Raw genomic sequence first — 20,369 nt, forward strand, 5'->3', positions numbered from 1 at the left:
TAAGTTGCAGGTTACCGGTTTTACATGATTTATTCATAACTATAATTTACTGCAGAAGTTTAATAATTAAGATAAACTATGTAATATAAAAAAAGTCAACAAAGAACCCAATTACTTAAAAGACCAATTAACTGCAAGTGTTCATCATGAAATCTTATCAGTTAAAGAATTACTGAGAACTAGAGAGTACTCAAGAGATATTGTTTCATAATAGACTTAGAATATTTACTTAAATAAGGCAACTGCTCAGTGATCCATGAAGATTCAGTCAATGAAAAAAACGGCTCCGAAAAAAATCGGCCCACATACACAATCTGACCAAAACGAAGAAACGTTAACGAGAAACAATGAAACAAGAAGCTGAAGAAGGATGAACAGTGGATTGCTTACAATCAGAACAATAAAAATATGAGTGCGCTCTGAGAAACGGTAATTACTGTTTCGCAATTAAATACTAATTTGGTATAAAGTAGGTCTATAAACGAGATGTAAATATACACGTAACACAGATTCTTTGATTCAGATCGATAATGTCTTCCAAAATTAATTTTCTACACCCGTAACTAAAATAGTACGAAGAAACTTAACAACACAGATCTTACATCATAGAATTAGAGACTCAACGGGACTATAAAATTACGAACACATTTTAAAGAATAAACGCCCATTTCTTACTTAATATCGTATTCAAATAGAATGTACATAAGAATTTGACAGTTTCTGAAAAAAAAGATTATTACTCTTTAAAAAACCATGTTTAATGGCTTAGTAGAATAGTTTGTAACAAGCATCATTCATTGGTGTTTACGTTGAAAAAGGTGACTGAGATCTAAAGGATTACCCTAAAAAAGTGACCTTCAAGCTTGTAATTCCTGGAAGATCAGCGTTACATGTATAGATATTTTATTAACCATTTATTTTCCAACAATTTAACTTCCAAGACTAATCGAATGTTCAGCATGAAGCTTTAAAAATTTTAAGCGGGAAAAATGATAGCTGAGAAAGTTATGCAGATTTATTGAGGACCAATGTTATTATTCCTAGTATTTTCCAATATCATAATACTAGTAATCGTTCTAAATGAAACGTTTCTAGACCCTATCAATATGTTTTTAAAAAGCATTGCCAGAAACAACAAGTTGAACTTCAGTTCAAAGTTAAATTTCTTCGAAACACTAATTTTTGAGCTGTATAAATTAAAACCCATTTCAAATAATTTAGGTAGCAAAAATATATCAATTTAAACATAACAAGAGGTCGAAAGAATTCAACCTTCAAATAAAATGATTGTCCTCAATAGTTATATTCGTAGATAATAAACAACGGCGAACTTACGCGACCCAACTCTTTGCCGCTATCAAGTGATAAAAGTCCAGAAGTTTCGGCATACAATTTTACCTTGACTGTAGGAAGAGGTTGATTAGTTGAAAAATCACCCTGTGTACCCCACCTGAAGTTTGAAAAAATGGGAAAAAATTGTTCTGTCCCTTAACAAAGTATGGTAACTATTATTGATGGTGAACATTGTAAGTCTTCGCACTAAAAAATTTAATCAATGTACATATAGCAAGATTAAAATTAACATGTTCGAGGATGATAAATGACTAAACTAACAGATCAAGCTTGAAACAGTGATTATTTTTTTAACCCAGTAAAACGACGGAATTCGTTAAACCCAAAGCTTACTAAAGCAACATAGTCGAATAGCAGAAGAATTTACTTACGATTCAATGTCGTGTTTTAGCATAGACCAGAGAAAATTTACATTGTTATTAATAACTATGAAAATGTATTTGGTTTCATATATGAACCTACTGCCTGAATAAGACCAACACTTCCTGTACAGTGTTTCCCAAAAATTCACATCTTTTTACTTTATAAATTTAATAATTTAGACCGAAACAGAGACTGAGAGTACCCAATAAATGTTACTTTCCCTGTATAACAAAAACGTATTCAAACTAAAAGTTTTAACTAACTTTGAATGTGTTTCCAAGGTTTCCCTTACCCAGAGCATAACCCTATGAGACAAGTCACCCTATTTCTATCAAAACACTTTCATATTTGAAAGAAAATCAATCATAATTTCTTGTTGTTCATCAAACATCAGTCAATAATTAATCAACCGTGTTCACTAGAGTTATTAAAATTACTTTTCTCCATCTTGTTTTATTTTCATTACTCTTCCTCTCTTAATTCCTTTCATAAAATCTAACACTAATTTCATTTATTTTTTATACAGCACTGTTTTTTATCCCAAAGGCATAGAATACTTATTTTGTGAAATTGGTTTTTGCCAAAATAAAAACAACGGTAAAATTAATCAACCGACTAATCAAACACGGAATAACGATATCAACACTTAAATTAGTGTTGATTAAAAATTAACATAATCTCTACATAGTATACGGTTTTTCCCTATAGTATGACTGATAAAAAGCGCTTAACGTATCTTATTGGTAGTTTAGAGACTGAATCTCGATCGGTCTTTAATGAGATATGTATATCCGATAAGGATCGCCCTGATTTAAATATCAATATCAGAATACAGATACATCCAGCTGATGAGTCCCGAATATGATGAGGCGCGCACATCAAATTCTACTGCTAGCTATAGAAAATTTATTCTAGATATCTTGTATCGTAATGGCTACATTGAGGCAATCCGCATAGGATGCACAAAGACAAAAAATATAAATCGAAATACAGTGAAGAGTAATAACAACAGGATAATCTACAACATGCCGATTTACTCGTAAAAAATCTACTACAACATTACAGTAATGTATTTCGCTGTATGTTACGATTGTGAAAAAGGAACAAGAAAGACAATGTAATACAAGTGTACATTTTTCTTTTCAGTGTTCATGGTGATCTAACACTTCTCATGTCTGATCATACTATGAGATTTGTACGCTCATAATCTTCACAAATATAACAATCTGAACATATACAATGTTGACGCCATAGTTTTATTATACTCGAGTTAATTGAATTAATCCATCTTTATCTTTCAGATGTTTTTGGATCATCCACATATGATCTCAAAAGAATACGGTGAGTCAAATTCACTGTAATTTCGTGAACGTTTGTTTTTATATGACAAAATAATAAAAGAAAATAACCAATTTGAATTTTTGTAAATAATGTGAATATAACAAAATAACCAACACGTAAATAGATAATAATCTAGCGATGAGCAAACTACGATTAGGAGTTTCCAACGACTAAGCAAACGGCTAGAGTAAAGAAATATGGTTCCACAAATTCACAACGACTGAAAAGTTTAGGCTTATTTATATACATTTTTACGGACATCAATGTACTTAAAAGGTAAAAGCATAAAGCAAATGACAAGCTAGACAAAATTTGATAGATAACTATGCAAGTTAACCACACAAATATTCGTTGTAGAGAATTGACTAGAATTAAATAGACGAAATCGTTCAAGTGCATGATAAACCACTAAAAAGAAACAAAAAAAATGAAATCTCAACAATCATATACCTTTTATTCACAATCAATCAACACAAGGTACACAGTCGGCAATATGCTACTTTCTACAATTAAAATTTCATTCCTATTCATTCACCTGTCTATTTCTACATTACTGTAGTTCTATAATAATACACCTTTTAATCAGCTGAGTTGATCAAAGATATATTTCCTTTACATGATTCTCTTTAAACTTGTTTTTTTTTATAAAATAAATTAAAATATTGTATTTAGATATTTGCCCTTATTTCAAACACACTCTCCGCCTCTATTCACATTCTCACTATAAATAACAATAATGAAAACAAATCTTGATTTGAGAGTAACAAAAAAAAACGATACAGGATGACCTTGAAATATGATTTTCTCTCTGTTTGCTCTGAATAGGGTAAAATATTTCTGGAAAAATAACAGATAATGAAAAAAGACAACATTCATAGAGAAAATGTGATAATGGGAATTTAAAATGAAAAAAAATCAATGAAGGGGAAAACTGAAAGTACATCAAGTATATAGATTTCAAGAGGTAAGAAAATATCCTAGATATTGAAAATAATACACAAAGATGAATTAGGCAAAGAAACATTTACCCTTCTCCAGTTAAAAAACAATCTACAAAACTACGTTGATCAATAGTTTAAGGATATTTATAATTTAATTACGACACTAAATTTCAAAAAAAAAGTCAAAGTAAAAATGTTATTACTAAAAACGTCCTTGCTGTATATGATTAGATAACAATTTTAAGATATATATTATAATATAATAAATGAACTTGACTACTGCTTATTTAAATATATACATTTATCTATAATGTACTGAAACTGTTTAATCAGTGATTAAGGTTAATGAGAAGAATATCGCCTGTAAACTGTAATAAATCTCTACAAAATCATTTTAGTACAATAATTAATTATTAAGGACGCAAATAGTTATTTATTCATTGCTGACAACTTACACTGGTTTCCCAGCTTCAGCTAAATCAGTTTGTAATCGAGCATCACCTTCAACCTCCATGGTACAATAAACCATTTTATTGGTTGGTAGATGTTTCAGATTTTTCACTTGACCAACAACAATCTGTTAGTAATCAAAACAACAAAAAATGACCAGATTAAACAGATATTAACAGGAAAAAGTAACACTGTTGCAATAAAAGCTCAAATTTATATTACATTAAGTAGCCCCGGAAAAAAGACTATTGATCAGCTACTGTTATTTATGAATATAGATTATAGGTTTCCTTGAACATGAATAACAGCGGCGAAAGTCTCAATCAAATGATGTATCACTTTATTTGAATCGACCTCGATGTAAATCTATCGGTTTACTTACTCTTATGCAGCAGGTTGTACCGGCTAAACGAAGTGTTCTATTTCTAAACCAATTTTACAGTGTTATTCTAAATGGCTATCAAAAAGTGATCGAGAAACATTTACCAGCTCGATTATCGAAAACTTAGTCAACTCCTGTTACTTAACCTTACCAGGAGTATCCTGATAATCATCAATAAATGTACATAAACCGATGCAAATAGAACACAAATCAGGAAATCGTACACAAGCGGAAACATCGATCCAAGATGCCGTATTTATTTCAGTTTGTTTAAAAGTATATTATCAATAAAACTCACACTAAAACATGCCTCGAACCCGAATAAGCGAATTTGTGCTTAGGTTCGCTGCCGAATTAGTCTAAACACTACTTAAAAAACGATTTTAAAAGTACACTTTTAAGAAATCAACTATTAGGACATATATATACATTTGCGTGAAAGTATGGGTGTGTATGTGTTTTAATCTATTCAAGTAACCTAATTTATGTAGCTATATTGTAAGATGAATAGGAAACAAAATTATCATTTTCCACCGAATAAATCATTTGAATAAATTAATAAATAGAGATCAATGACAGCAACAAGCACAACAGCAGAAATAATAATAACGAAAGCAAAATAAAAAGCAAAAGAAATATAGAGTAAAAGTATAGAAATCATTATCATTATTATTATGATTATGACCATGACTATTTTTATTGTTACTATCATTATTATTATTACTATAGGTCTGGTGTTACTAATGACGGTGCAATTTCATTTGTAGTTGAAGAAAGATAATCGTTAAAAACAAAAAAGTTTATTTATTTAACTAGAATTTAACTATTTTAAAACTGTACATTTATGTACACGCCGACTATGCCACGCTTCCACAATAACAGATGGAAAGAGGTAATTAGAAAGATGAGAAAGGAAGGGAAATGATATCTATTTTGACATAAAGGGTAAACACAAGCGTCTAAAGATAAGGGATGTTAAAGATGAGTTTGAAAAAAAAGAAACCACAATGGTGGTTCACAAGTGAATTGAAATTATCCATATCCTTCAATAACAGTAAAGTGCTTCCCTCTGATAACCAACATCTGCAATGATACTGCTTTCTCGCAACAAAAGGAAGGAATTAGAAGAGACCATCCCCCAAAATGTCATACCTGACCTTCCATCTCCAACAGTAAGACCTTTTAAAGTGCAGAGCTAACACATTTAAAACTTCCCATAAAAAGGCTGTGAGCGACCGAACTCAATTAGTTGTCCCTTGGGCTCTGCGGTCACGCTCCCAGATCACTAAGATCATCAATAGTTCAGCTTCCTTTCCAGGTGTCTTAAGAAGAAATATCCTCCCACGGTGTAGGTAGCTTGGAAGTGACAAACAACCTCATAACACCATCACCATGCGAGATCATCTTCCTGATGACCAATCCCTCCCTCACCTCTTAAATAATTCTTCGACCCCCACAACTAACACTTCTTGGACATATTTATCACGACGCGCTACCAATACTAATGAATTGAGATCACGAAATGTTACTCTTAGTCTACTGAAACCACTCTTTAAACTACACGTTGTAGACTTTATTGTTTGAACCTTGTATCAGATAGGATAACAGGCTTCTTTAGCTAAGAATCTAGAGACTCGCGCCATCGGTTTATGCTGCATCTCCGAAATGATCATACAGGATCTAAGTACATTAATTCATTTGACCTCACCTTGTCAGTAGCTAGAACCGGCACGATTTAGCTTTTGAGTATCTGGAGACCTCATTGTTACTCCCCTTGATCTCTTTAGTGTAGGTATAACATTAAATTCAAAAGTATGACTGGTTCTGTAAGGCTGGATTCCAAAAAATGGTCTCTTGTGCGCTGTCCGACTAAATGGGACAGTAACAACTTGAAAAAGATAGGGATAGATACTATAGCCTCTTCTTTTTCTATGCCGACGCTCCCAATTATTTCAACTTGAATGAAATTAAGTGTGAACTTTATTATTATTATTATTATCAACTTTATTCAATATAATATTTTTGGTGCAATACAGAATCATCAGCACAAAGTATTTCAACAAGTTTCCGTTTCCCACTTCTTGGTCGATACTGATGATAAATATTGAGTGATCGCCAGTTAGATGTTAACAGTCCAGTAGATCGACATCGAAATAATGTACATTCTTTTCGCTGCATTTTGCCAGCAACCACGATATCTCTGACTGGGCCATTTTTAAATTGTACAACGAGATATTCGACTATCGATCAAGGGACAATTGTACTGTGCATCAGGTCGTCCTGTTCTACTTTACGGCTGCGAAACCTGATCATTAAGAGTAGGAGATACTCGTAAGTTACTAATATTTGACCATAGACGCCTTGGAAATATTGCTCGCATCTTCTGGGATCACCGGGTAAGTAATAATGAGGTTAAACGTAGGATATGAGGGAATGATGGTAAATTAGTTGGTGAGGTTGTGAATTTTCATCGACCGAGATGGTTGGGACACGTGCTGCGTATGCCTGAACACCGATTATCACGACTCACAATGCTGACTAGTGTTGGGGATGTTTGGGAGAAATTTAGGGGCGGCCAAACTAAAATGTGGCATCAGTGCTTGAAGTCACTATCTTCTAGTCTGAGCCATGTTGGTAGATGCAGACTACTTAGTTATGATCCGCGCGACTATCGTAAGCAATGGTTGGAAACTCTGGGTGACATGGCTCAGAATCGATCACAATGGCGTCGGTGTATGCACTCTCTGTCTCCCCTTAAACTAAGAGATTAAAATCGCTTCATATCTCTCTTTCTACGGACTAATTCTCTCTTCCTGTACTATGTCCTTATATACCATTTATCTTTTATATATTACCATCATTGAATTAACTACTTCTATGAATTTGGAGTACATCGCATTGTGCTAATTAGATGCGGCAACTTGGACTGATGTATATATGTGCCTGGTCCTACGTTGTAGCTGACTGACTGACTGAAACAAACCAAACCCTCTGACGTAGTAATAATGGAAGGTGATTTTAATACTCAAGTAGGTAAACTAAACCAAACCTAAAGGCACTTAGGTGGATCTTACTGTGTTGCAGCTAACCGAACAGATAATAGCTGCCGTCTGTTGTAACTCTGTCTAGATAATCTACTATTTCTGGCAGACACCAACTTCAAACATAAGGAGAAACATCATCTGACGTGGAAGCCTCTACAATCGACTCATCGATGGACTTACATATATCAAATTACTATCGGTTACCGTTGGAGGGACTAGATAGAAGACTGTCGTTCATCCTGGAGAACAGTTTTAGACTCAGATTAGTCAGATTAACTAAGATCTTAGCCAAAAATCTGGGAACTGGCTGATCTCGATTGCTGATCGTCCCAGATTATAAGAAAGAACAAAAAACTTTTTGTGACAATCACAGAGGAATCAGTCTAACTAATATAATGTCTAAAATGATAGTCTCAATAATACTTCGAAATCTAACTAGAGCTTATGGAGGCAAAACTAGGTTGGTTGCAGTCCTGGGGGTGAATGTATGGATCAGATATTCATTCTTTGGCAGGCTCTGGAACAGAGACATACTTTTCGACGTCCGACTAAAGTTGTATTCATTGACTTTAAGAGAGTATTCGTCATGATATTCCGTGTTAGTATCTATCATTGAAACACGTACCGATGAAGAACACCAACCATGTACAGGATCCCTACTCGAACACTAATGGTCGAGTCAACTTATGGTGAACTGTTGTCAGAATTGGTTACTTCAAGGTGTTTATCAGGGTTGTTCGCTTTCCCCATTTTTATTTAACTTCGTCATAGACATGCTTTTAGAGACAACAGTCTCATCGTCTCATTTTCAAGGGTTGAGCTCCTACCAGGAGAGTCATTTTTTGACTTACAATACTCAAATGATAGAGTTTGGTTTGATGAATATGATATTCTGACCACCTAAGGTAACAAGGCAAGCATGTTTGGGATGCGGTTCTCTTCCTCTAAACGTAAAATGCTAATTCATGATTGGCTTGTGTTATATCCCGAATTAGTGATGGGGATGAAGCAGTTGAACGTATCAAGCGCTTCACTTATCTTTGGAGTATGATCAGTCCTAATAATCTAGTGGCTGATAAAATCTCAGCATGGATTCAGAAGGCTTGATTGCCTTTCGACAACTTGCATCACTTGTGGTGTAAGCGAGATATCCGTCTGTCAACCATAGGACGTTTACTATGCAGAACTTCGCTCCGCTCTACTTTATGGATGTAAAACATGGTCATTAAGAACAGAGGATATTCGTAGGTTACTGGTATTCGACCATAGGTGTCTTCGAAGCATTACTCGTGTATTTTGGGACCACGGTATAACCAATGCCTAGGTTAGGAATAAAGTACTAATTAAAGATGAGAAATCGATTGGGGAGGTAATAAATCTTGATCAAATGAAGTATTTGAGACATTTATCATATATGTTCAACCACCGCCTACCTCGATAGAGGATGTTTTCCGTTGTAGGAGTAGGGTGGAAGAAAAGTAAGGGAGGCCAAACCAAAACATGGCATCATTCCATGAAGTCACTGACAATTGGACTTAGCCATATTAATAGGTGTAGACGATCTGGTAGAGGTCACGTGAATATCGTACACAATGGTTAAAGACTTTGAATGATATGGCTCAAAATCGTTTACAATGGCACAGGTACATCCGTTCTATGTCTTCTCCAAAATTCTAAGCTTCTGAATTCCTGATAAATTGTTTTGTTTTCATTTTACTAATTTACTTGTTCTCGAATCGTATCTTTGATGCTAAATATTTCCTAGTACCAGTGATACTGTCACTACCTATACTATTCTGGGATTTGGCCTGACAATTTCATCTCTCTGCTCTAATGGAACACGGCAACTTGCACTGATGTATACACGCAACAGATTCTACATTGTGACTGGCTGATTAATTTCATCTCCTCGTACTAACACGTTAGGTCAAAGAACATTTGTGTCAAGCACTATGTTGATCATGTCTGAATGATTCACTTGATATTAAGATGAACAACAATAAAACTCACCTCAACTGAAAAACTTAATTGAATACCCAATTTGTTCTTGAAGTTCAACTCATTAATTTCATCATTATGTTCTTTATAAGGAAGACTAGGTGAATTTGTACCAGAATTTTGTGAGCGGCTAACTTTTTTAAATTTTTGAAAGCTACTAGAACCTCTTGCCACTGGAACAGACTCTAATCGAAGCATTAATTCACCAACCATTTTACGCAATTCATCTACATATAAACTTTCCATATTTTTTACAACTAATCGAGGAAATTGGCGACTCTAAAGTACAAAAACAGAGACAAGAAAGTACAGACATAATTAATAAAGTAATTGATGCCAATGAAGAAAATACTGAAAATCAATCAAATATAAGAAATATTAGTTTAATTTTTATACAAGTAGTGAGATGCCCAATCGGACAAAGATAAAAACTTCAATAAGTTAATGAAGCTATTTAGATTATTTTAAATTTTTATTGATGATTCTGTAGTAAAACTGCACATCATGCCATAATAAGTGCAGAGTAATCAAACAAGCATAGTCTCAGAAAAATTCCTTAAGAATACAACTGTTCACCAATAATCTTTATCCAGATAACAAACTAATTAACGACCAAGTCAGCCAAACCATATATCCAGTTGGGAGTAAGCAAATTTTCTGATGATCAGCACCAAAGAACTACACAAATGAGATATTAGTCACTTGTCAGTTATTAGTCAATACAGTTTAATTCATTCAAATCCGAAATAAAATTACTTAAGCTCCTAGAAAAATTCAGGCTTGAAGTTGATAAAACTGTTCTCACAAGGTACTCAGTTGACACGTCATTTGGAAATATTAATAAATTATTCATAATATTTAAACAGCCAAGTTAACCGGTATACTTAATTCTCTACTCTAAATGTCTTTTGATCTATCATCAGTGCAATAACTACCAAACAAGTGAATCAGATCCCAACGTTAAAAAAAACTTGAATTGTCTACTAAAGACTTCCAGTTGATTTGTTAGATTATATCTAGTTATTTAGATGGATCCAATAATCTATAATTTTATCCTCCTAATATTTGTTTTATAATGTAAACAGAGATAGAAACCCTACTACGAACAAACAGAATAACATCTGGTATTCTAATTATGAACAATTCCAGGGAAAAAATCAACTTCAATAACACATAATTATGATATGTGATACACGTAGAAAAGAAAGAATGAAATACAAAAATTCTAAACAATGAGAATTACATTTCTCAATTAATGACTTAATAATCATCATCATAGCAATAAAAAATATAAAGTTTAAAACATCTAACTAACAGTAAACGAATTGTTGATAAATAAAACACTGTGAAACACTTAAATGAATAATCCAAGTATTAGATTAAATTGAATCCTACGGAAATTATTAAGTGTATACAAGACAGAAAATGTATATAAAGCGAAGTTAGTAGATTATTTTAAATAGAATAAAAAGGAATGTATAACCATTATTTAAACACATACACATACAATGCATAGAACAGGAGAAACAAACATGAATGTAGATGAACTTTAAATTGAAAAAAAAGTATAAAATCTTTTCCCCTACACTTTGGACAGTTATCAAACGTTAATATAAGAAAATACATAAACAGACAAATACATCAACTGTCAAAAAATTTAGCAATCTAGTAGTACACTGAGATGAATGATTATAGAGTAATGGTATCCTAAGAACTGTACCGAATAGTCAGGGGTTTTTGAATGTTTGTTTGTTATTCTGTTCATTGAATTTTCTCTTACATTCTGTTAAATTATATTCTTTTTAAAATCTAACATGACAAAAAATATATTAGGAGGACATGTTTCTATAGTTGATCAAATGTGACAGTGAAACAGTACACATGAATGTGATTTTCTTTTGTAAAGAGAGCTAAATTAAAAGATAAACTAATTCTTTTATTAAATTAGTTAAATGATTTATGAATAATTCAATGAATAATCTCATAAACAGTAAAAATGATAAAAATCAATCATTCTATTTATAAGCATTAATCTATTCTAATAAAAATTATAATCTTTATCACATACTCTAGACAACTCTTCAACTGCTTGTAACTGTCCATCTAATTCACGACGAACTTGAGCAGCTTGTTCATCAGCATTGTCTAACTATTTAGAAAAAAACATAAACATAATGAAAAAGCAAAAAAATAAATGATAAAAACGACTTGTGCTTTTCAAAAAAAAATAAAATATCTGATTGAACTACACATTAATTTATGTAAAGAAAAGCATTCAGACTTAACGATTTCCCATAGTCTTAATCAATCAAAAAGGAAACTTCAATGAATTATCACAAAAGTATAGGTAAACAGAAATAAAGTTTTGAATATTTGATGAATAGTTTGACAAAAATTCGAAAAATATTGAACTTTGACAAAACCAATGAAAGCATCGACAATAATTAAAAAGTCTTTCATCTTAGGTTTTTACGTGCAAAGCGGTAACTAATGGGAAGGAAAACTTACAAACAATTAATTTCGCTAATTATGCTTTAGCATACGATACAGAGGCCTATACACGAAAATTTCAAAAAGCACTTGAGTACGATCACCAATAGACACACATGAAGCAAACAGTCAGTTAATCAACAGCTTAGAAGACCAAACTAACGGTGTAAAGCTAAAACGAACACCAGGTATTGAATTAACACAATCACTTTCTAAACATTTTGTAGTTAATTTCAATGATTGAGATCATGAGCCGATTGAAGCTAGACCACCATGGGAAACCTAGAAGCACTGGACGGTCGTTTCGTCCCATTGTGGGACTCCTAGTCAGTGCGCATCTACTTAACACCGTTGGGTGCCGGCTCAGTGGTTAAGCGCTCGCGCGCAAGACTGATAGGTCCTGGCTTCGAATCTCGCGAGGCGAGGTCATGTATACGCACCGTGAATATGACTATACAAAATACTTGATACTAATTCTGCTAATTAAAGAAAACAAAAGAACCAAAATCAATTCAAAACAATCTAAATAAGATGATTTTCTAACAATTACGTGGTAGTATTAAAGGAACCCAATTGTATTAGGCCATCAAAAAAGTGGAACGAATAGCAAAAAGTAAGAGATTGATTTTAACACAAAAGAAGAGTGATCGACAGTCATTAACTTCACAGGGTATGCTTATCTCAAGACAAAAATGGAATAAAGAACCTACAGATGCTTTGTTGACATCCATATTGCAAAGCGATATACATGAATTTTGTCTTAACCTTCTTCGATTAGTAAAAGCAATACCTTTAACTCAATTCTTTACATCTACGATAAATTATTGCTTTGTCGATTCTTGCATGCAACATAACCATTAAGCTTTATTAACGATAAAAACAGATCACGATCACTCTAACTTATGAGTAGTATTTGTTGTACAGTTTTAAACTTTATTCATATTGTTTGTTGAGACAAATGCTCAATGAAAATATGTTCGATTTGAAAAATGTGTTCATCATAGAATAAAAGCAATCAGCCTCAGGACTAAAAAGTTATCCGGTATTCTCATAGTGTCTCACAGCGGCTCATAGTGTCGCTTAAACTTATATCAGCTCGTGATGAAATCCATTTTCGAATAGAACAAATTTTTACGAACCATCCATCTAAAGAATAACCATGAATTCACCAGTATAACTAACGCCAAGTGTATTCTTGAAGCCCTGGTGAGATGCTATGAGTATGGAAATTTAACAATGTTGGATATGAAAAAGTTAGCATGGACAATAATATACTATTGTTTACCAATATGTCGCAAATTAACTGAATTCGGAAACAAAAATAACTGAATTCTAACACAACAGCCGGGAAATCTCTTGTTTTTTGCTATCGCTGAAAGTTTATAGTTCGGTCCCGCTTAAAGTATTGAGTTGGTGCTGTTTTCAAGCAACATAACCAAGACCAGACAGTTATCCAGTTCATGATGACAACTATGCCTCAAAACTTGATTTATAACTGTTTCCAAGACCGGAAATTCTTACTGTTTCGCATTAAAAGTGATAAACAATTAAAAAAAACCGAAAATATTACTTTATTTTGAAATTCTCTTCATTTTAAAATTTGTGTTAGAATGTGGAAAAAGATAAGCAAAGCTGGATACAATTCAGTTACTGAATATAATTGCACGTAATAAACTTTATAAAGTTCTACACTACGGAAAGAAAGAATTATTTGTAGAATGTCTTCTTAAGAGGTTTTTCCTAAGATTAAATTGTACGCTTGCAAATCCCAAACACATACATAGACATTCATTTACGATACTATATTTCCGAAACAAATAAACTTATCACCTGAGTACACAACGACAAAATAAGATATCTGACAAAAAAATGAAAAATAAACAGTCTATATTTATTCTGAAAAACAATGTCTTTTTACTAAAATGATATGATGAATTATGTTTGCATAGACCTGTGTTAGAATTTAGATAGATGTGTGAGTTCTGTTTATTGCTGTCATATATATATAACGAATAAACGATACATCTTGTTAAACACTTTAGGCGCATAATTTGAAGAGGAAAAGATGGGGGAAGCCGAGACAAATGAATAATGACTTCGACAAAAACAACATAAATCAACTGTAGAATTTCTAGTACACAAAAACGTTTTCAATATTGGCTTAATTTTTTAGTGAAAAAACTTACTAACTTATTAGATTTCCTATTAAGAATTTAAAGAAACGAAGATTCTTAATTATGTGATTCATGAAAAACAGCAAACTAATAGAGAAATAAAGTATTTCAAGTGGAACAATGTAACATAATAACGTGAAACGCCGTACACTAATGCATTTATTCAAAAACTTTAAGTGACCATATACAGGTAAAACAAAAAAAACAAAATGCTAAATATATTGTAATAAAAAGGAACAAATTCCATCAACAGATTATAAAATGTTTCAGTCTGAGAAAGAAAATAGAGAAGATGCAGGATTCAGAGTTTTCAAAACGCGTGAAATGGCAATCCAAGGATTTCAAAATATGTTTTCTCCTTTTTAGACTTAAAATATTGCATCAGAACTAGTCCATGTTAAGGCCGAACTTGACACAAAGGAGTCAAGAAGGTGATAAAGGAGGCTATTCGCTTAGCTCAGGAGTATCGTCAGTCTTGGTGTATGAAAAACTGACGAGAAATAAAATCAGAGATTTCCGTTAAATTATTTTACACTTGTCAGAGAACATGAAGTAATTTTCTTATTAGACTGTCTGGCATTACAAAGAGATATTAACAAAAGTGTTACGAAAGACTGTGCAGTTCCAAAAACAATATCCAAGCTGTGAAATCAATATAATTAATTATCCATGAAACCTCTGTATTTTATTCCTAACTTTTAGAATGAAACTCAAATATAGGTAGTTGGTTACTGGACTGTGTAAGCCTTTCCACTGCTTTGAAGATATATATATACTCAAAACTTAATACATTGCGTTAAATTACTAAAATCACTAGATAAAGAGATAACTCACTTGTAGTGCATTGTACAAAATTTGATGTTCATATTTTTTTACTCCTAATGTAGCTTGAAACAACTCATACAATTGTTCTTTAGTCATCACTAATTCAGGTTGAGGAACTTGTAATTTTTGTAAAACCGTAGATGGTCCAGCACCACCACGACATATTTGATCAAACTTTACCATCCAGGCACTGACAACATTTGCTTTATTCAAACCTTCAATTTCTGGTAAAAACTGTACACGGTGTTCACTATTTAATCGAAATACTTCACGAAAATCATGCATTGAACAACCACCGCCACGAACCATACTAGCTACACGATCACTATGTAAAAATCCCTGTTAATGAATTTCAGAAAAGAAAACCATAATAGAAATAAGGATTCTTAGTATAGAATAACATTCATTTAATAGTGAAAGTATAAATAATCACCCATTAAGTAAACATATAACGTTTTGATTATACAATTAGTTCAGTCAAGCTTCCTTCTTATCAAAAGAAAAGAGAATAATACAGAACTAACAAGATAATTAGTTTCTCTTGTTAAACACACATTAAAAATAATAAGATTAAATAATGAATACAATTAGATCTTATCAAATAATGAGAATAAAGTAAAACTATTTGACTAACTCATGTTGATTTATCATACGACACAGTGAATTCAACACATTTTGAAAAAATGATCATTTCAAAACAAAATAAATCTTCATTTTCCTCAAAGCTATTTTAAACATCTTATATATCTATATCTAATTACAATCTATAAACAAAATTAAATCATATCTAAATAGCAACAAGTGATTAATGATAAAATTAAGGAATGATAAACTACATAAGATGAATAATCTATTTGCAAGTGAACATAAACTGTCGATTCCAGCAAGTCATGAGACTGACAAGAAAAAATTAATCTTTAAATCAACAGTTCAAGTTAATAGAAGTCACATATAGTAAATAAAACTCATCAAATGAAACTACTGATTTACGACTTAAATGAAATGCATACAACGTTGAAGACACCACAAAGATATCTCGTAACACCATGATTGCATAATATTATTCTACTCGAGGTTAAATTATTTACTAACCCCATGTTTATGCACTAGCTTTGAGTCATAGGTAACATATGAGAGCTAATAATAACAAGCTAACGAAACAAAAGTGGGTGCAATAAGTTTCGAAAATCTGTGACTGATTGACTGAAAGCCGACTGCTTTAATCACTAATCCGCAAGTTTATAGACAGATTCTTCAGAAACAATACAACTGAAATGAACGAAATTTCACCAAACAATTGACTGTTATTGATATACCATACAACAAAACTGTAACAACTGGTTCTCTGTCTGTTACATTCAAGTAGAAACATATACAACGGCGTGAGGTTGAAACACAAATATAGACAATGATATTTTTAGAAATAAAAGGGAAATGAAAAAAAAGAAATGTGACAATGAAGTACATTGTTGAAGATTGGATAGTGCAATATTTTTTCCCAGCATATAAGTGGTACTTAACGAACTACCCGAACCTAATATAAGATTATCATGTTAAAATGATTCATAAAACATATATTTCTTACTATTACATTTAGACTATAAATAGCAATGGTATTCAGGACGGCTATTTCGCTTAATTTTTTACGCATCAATTGGATTTAGCTGTGTTTCAGTGTTAATCTTTTCACTGACACCCGAGCTCAGTACCTATCATTACGAACGCCAACATTTTATACACCAACCTACTAGGTCTAAATACCCAGTACCTTGTGTCTTTTATTCGATATAATCATAACCTGGATAGACAAAACTAAAACTTCGATTTGTTTCGCCTTAAATTCATTAATAATAATGTGACCAATAATCAATTACTTTGTACCATTCTGTTCTCATGAACAGCTCAACCTACAAGTTCAATAGAACAACCATTTCTCAATTCATAATACCAATTTATGCTGTATAGGTAAACGATATTCACACATATAGCTTAGTGACGACGATTATATGAACACCAGCACACGAAGAGATACACTAGAAGAAACTGTTTAAAAGTTATAAGATCAATCTAAAAGTGAGAAGGTAAAATAACCCCTTTGTTTAAATGAGTGCATGTGACTGCCCATACAAAAGTTATAATAAATTCCCAAATATAAAGCGCTCCAGGATGCGATTACAATATCCAATTCACTGAAGCTTCCACTACGATCACTTTTTTGATATCATCAAATAAAATTGTGATTCGCTCAGAGTTGAACTTAAGAAACTTGTTGACGAAAAATGAAATCACTGTTTAAAAAATACTCACACTTCTTTTAAAATTTTTTAAGGGAAACTGAACCAAGCCTACATTCTTTGATTAGGGCATCAATGTAGTTCTAATTCTAGTACACAGTTACACTGTCTTTACCGAATTGGTTGGTTGGTCGACTGGCTATTATGTACTGTAAGGCGATAACTCAATACACAAATTGATCAATCTGAAGAAACAAATTAGAAACGAAGCGCTACTTCATTTGCAAATATATGCTTCCGATGAGAAACTTGAATACGGTTAGCTAAATGACGTGACTGAAGGTTAAAGATACTACAAACCGAAAGAATATTTATTAATGATTTGCTTTTAAAAATAAACATCAGTATTTTCTATTTTCAATCTACTGGGAACCAAGTAATGATCGCAGGAGTTTAAATAACTCAAAATGCTTACCTACTGAATGAGTAGTGGATTTTTGAAGCTTGCATGAATACGAAACACGTGAACCTGTGTGCAATTAATCAACCAATCAAACATTGTTGATAAAAATGTGTAAATGTAAAATTGAATTGTCCTATTGAATACATAATACTCACTTCATAATAACTTTGTATGGCATTTGTAAACGCTTCGTCACCGACAACATCTAATTCCCCACTAAGAAATGCCTGAAAACGTTCTTTAAATGTATTCAATTGTTGCTTAGTAATTTTTAAATAACGACGTATTAAATCAGTCGGTGGTTTGGAATAAAATGGATATGCTATGCAACGCATTACAAAGACATATCTAAAAAAATAATACAAGAGGGAAAATATATTAAAAATAAACAACATAGGAATTAAGCAGTACTACATCAACTTAGAACCAACTCAATTCTGTATTTACTCCATATATATGTGTAAACAAATATATGTATCGAATTTAATGTAGCTGAAAAAAAGTATATGGATTTTGTGAATCCAATTTAAGTAAAAAAAACTTTATCATATATTGCCTTGCTACTTTATTGTGTAAATCCCCTTTTTAAAAAATATACAGTTTAATCTATTTTCTACTCAAATGAAAACATTCAATACCATTGGATGAAATAGTATTTATTTATGACAACAATAAACAAACTGCACATTAAACCATAAAATTTCAAACGGTGAATTCATTTGGATGCGAAGCTGAAAGTCGATCAATTAAAAGAAGAACTCAGTAATACTACTAATACTACTACTAATATTATTATGTGATAAAAGTATTGAATGATAAACTCAATGAGTATTCATGTGCAACTATCTATAAAAAATATGTAGATGAATTGAGATGAAATATCACTTCACTAAGTCACTGATTATTGATCTAAGTCAATTACAAAAGTAAAATAATGCATGGCAGAATCCTGATCTTTTTAGTTTCATGATTACTCCCCTAATTTTCTTATTTTATTTATATATTTTCCGTTTAATTTCATAATCCCTCATTTTTGTTGTTTATGTGAAAGGTTGGTACATTCATTAATACCTGTTTAATGTTATGACCATATAATCTTACGAAGATTATAATGAACTGAAAATTTTATTGATAATAACATTATTAGCGAAATTAAACTGGGATTATAATTTGTTACATAAATTACTTTAATAAATATTCTCATAAATAATAATGATCGATTATCCCACAAGATTCACTTGGCCATCAAACTGATTCTTCTAACTAATTGATTGATTAATCAGAAAACAATCTATGACTGCGAACTTCACTTTCTATAATTCATATAATTTCATATACACATCAAATATCATAGTATAACCTTGACTGATACATGGCAAGTAATCTATATTAGCTAATGCACACTAGCTTTGACCGTCCAAAAATAAACAGTAAAAAATAAGGAAAACAATTGAGGAAGTCAGGTGATACGTTCGATTAATATTATTATTGTTGTTATTATTATTATTAGGATCATTCTTTTGTCTTAATTATTGATAATAGTAAACAGAATTTAAAAAAAGCATGATCAGAAAGAGAGAGGAAGGGAAAGAGATAAACAAATAATAACGTTATATAATTAAGCAATCCAACTGACAAGCGAAACTTGTTCAAAACAAAACACGAATAAGATCAGGATGTTTCGCTTAGACATTTATATCTTTAAAACATAGTTTTTGAGTTAATATAAGTAAATAAATTCATGTTGTGGTTAGTAGAATATGATTTAAAAAGGATAATTGATAATAGTCATAATGTTCATTATACATAAAACAACATATGGGTAATGTTCACTTTGATTAAGTTTATTTATTTTGCCATATTATTTTGTGATGTATGCGCGGTGATTTGTAAGTCATACACGAATCCAGCTTGTATATCTATTTTTAGCGATCAAGTAGGATATCTAAACAAATTGTCATTCACGACTTAGTACTTTTGATACGATTAGAATATTATATATGAATTGTAACGTGATGAAATCCAGTAGACGTGATTTGTCCTCTTTTTGTACCCGTCAAAAGCATATAAAGGGTTCAACTATGGGTTTACGATTTCAAAAGAGATACTAAATATATAAAGTATAACTGACATATTTAAAAAAACCAGACATTTGAAAGGTTAAAAATACCATAGAAAAAAATATAATCATACAACACCGATTTACCACAACAGAAGGTACGACACGACAGAGATGAAAACTTCTTTTTGATCCACATCTGTATATATAAACATCATTGTTTTTCTTTTCAGTAAGTTACAATTGAACAGA

General features: G+C 31.8%; 1 protein-coding gene across 1 annotated transcript in view; it reads right to left on the reverse strand.

Annotated features, from left to right (window-relative positions):
• Window positions 1-20,369, reverse strand: part of CADPS2_1 (Ca -dependent secretion activator) — an 80,486-nt gene that overhangs the window by 49,554 nt on the left and 10,563 nt on the right. Inside the window, exons 4-10 of the mRNA XM_051215726.1 lie at window positions 20,265-20,342; window positions 18,214-18,406; window positions 15,371-15,700; window positions 11,941-12,021; window positions 9,885-10,151; window positions 4,454-4,575; window positions 1,336-1,450 (exon numbers count right to left, since the gene is read on the reverse strand). Of these exons, the coding sequence (XP_051073710.1) occupies window positions 1,336-1,450; window positions 4,454-4,575; window positions 9,885-10,151; window positions 11,941-12,021; window positions 15,371-15,700; window positions 18,214-18,393 (1,095 nt within the window). The 5' untranslated portion in view covers window positions 18,394-18,406; window positions 20,265-20,342. The remainder of the gene's footprint in view (window positions 1-1,335; window positions 1,451-4,453; window positions 4,576-9,884; window positions 10,152-11,940; window positions 12,022-15,370; window positions 15,701-18,213; window positions 18,407-20,264; window positions 20,343-20,369) is intronic.

The sequence above is a fragment of the Schistosoma haematobium genome, chromosome 1, assembly GCF_000699445.3.
Source record: "Schistosoma haematobium chromosome 1, whole genome shotgun sequence".
NCBI classification, from domain to species: Eukaryota; Metazoa; Platyhelminthes; class Trematoda; order Strigeidida; family Schistosomatidae; genus Schistosoma; species Schistosoma haematobium.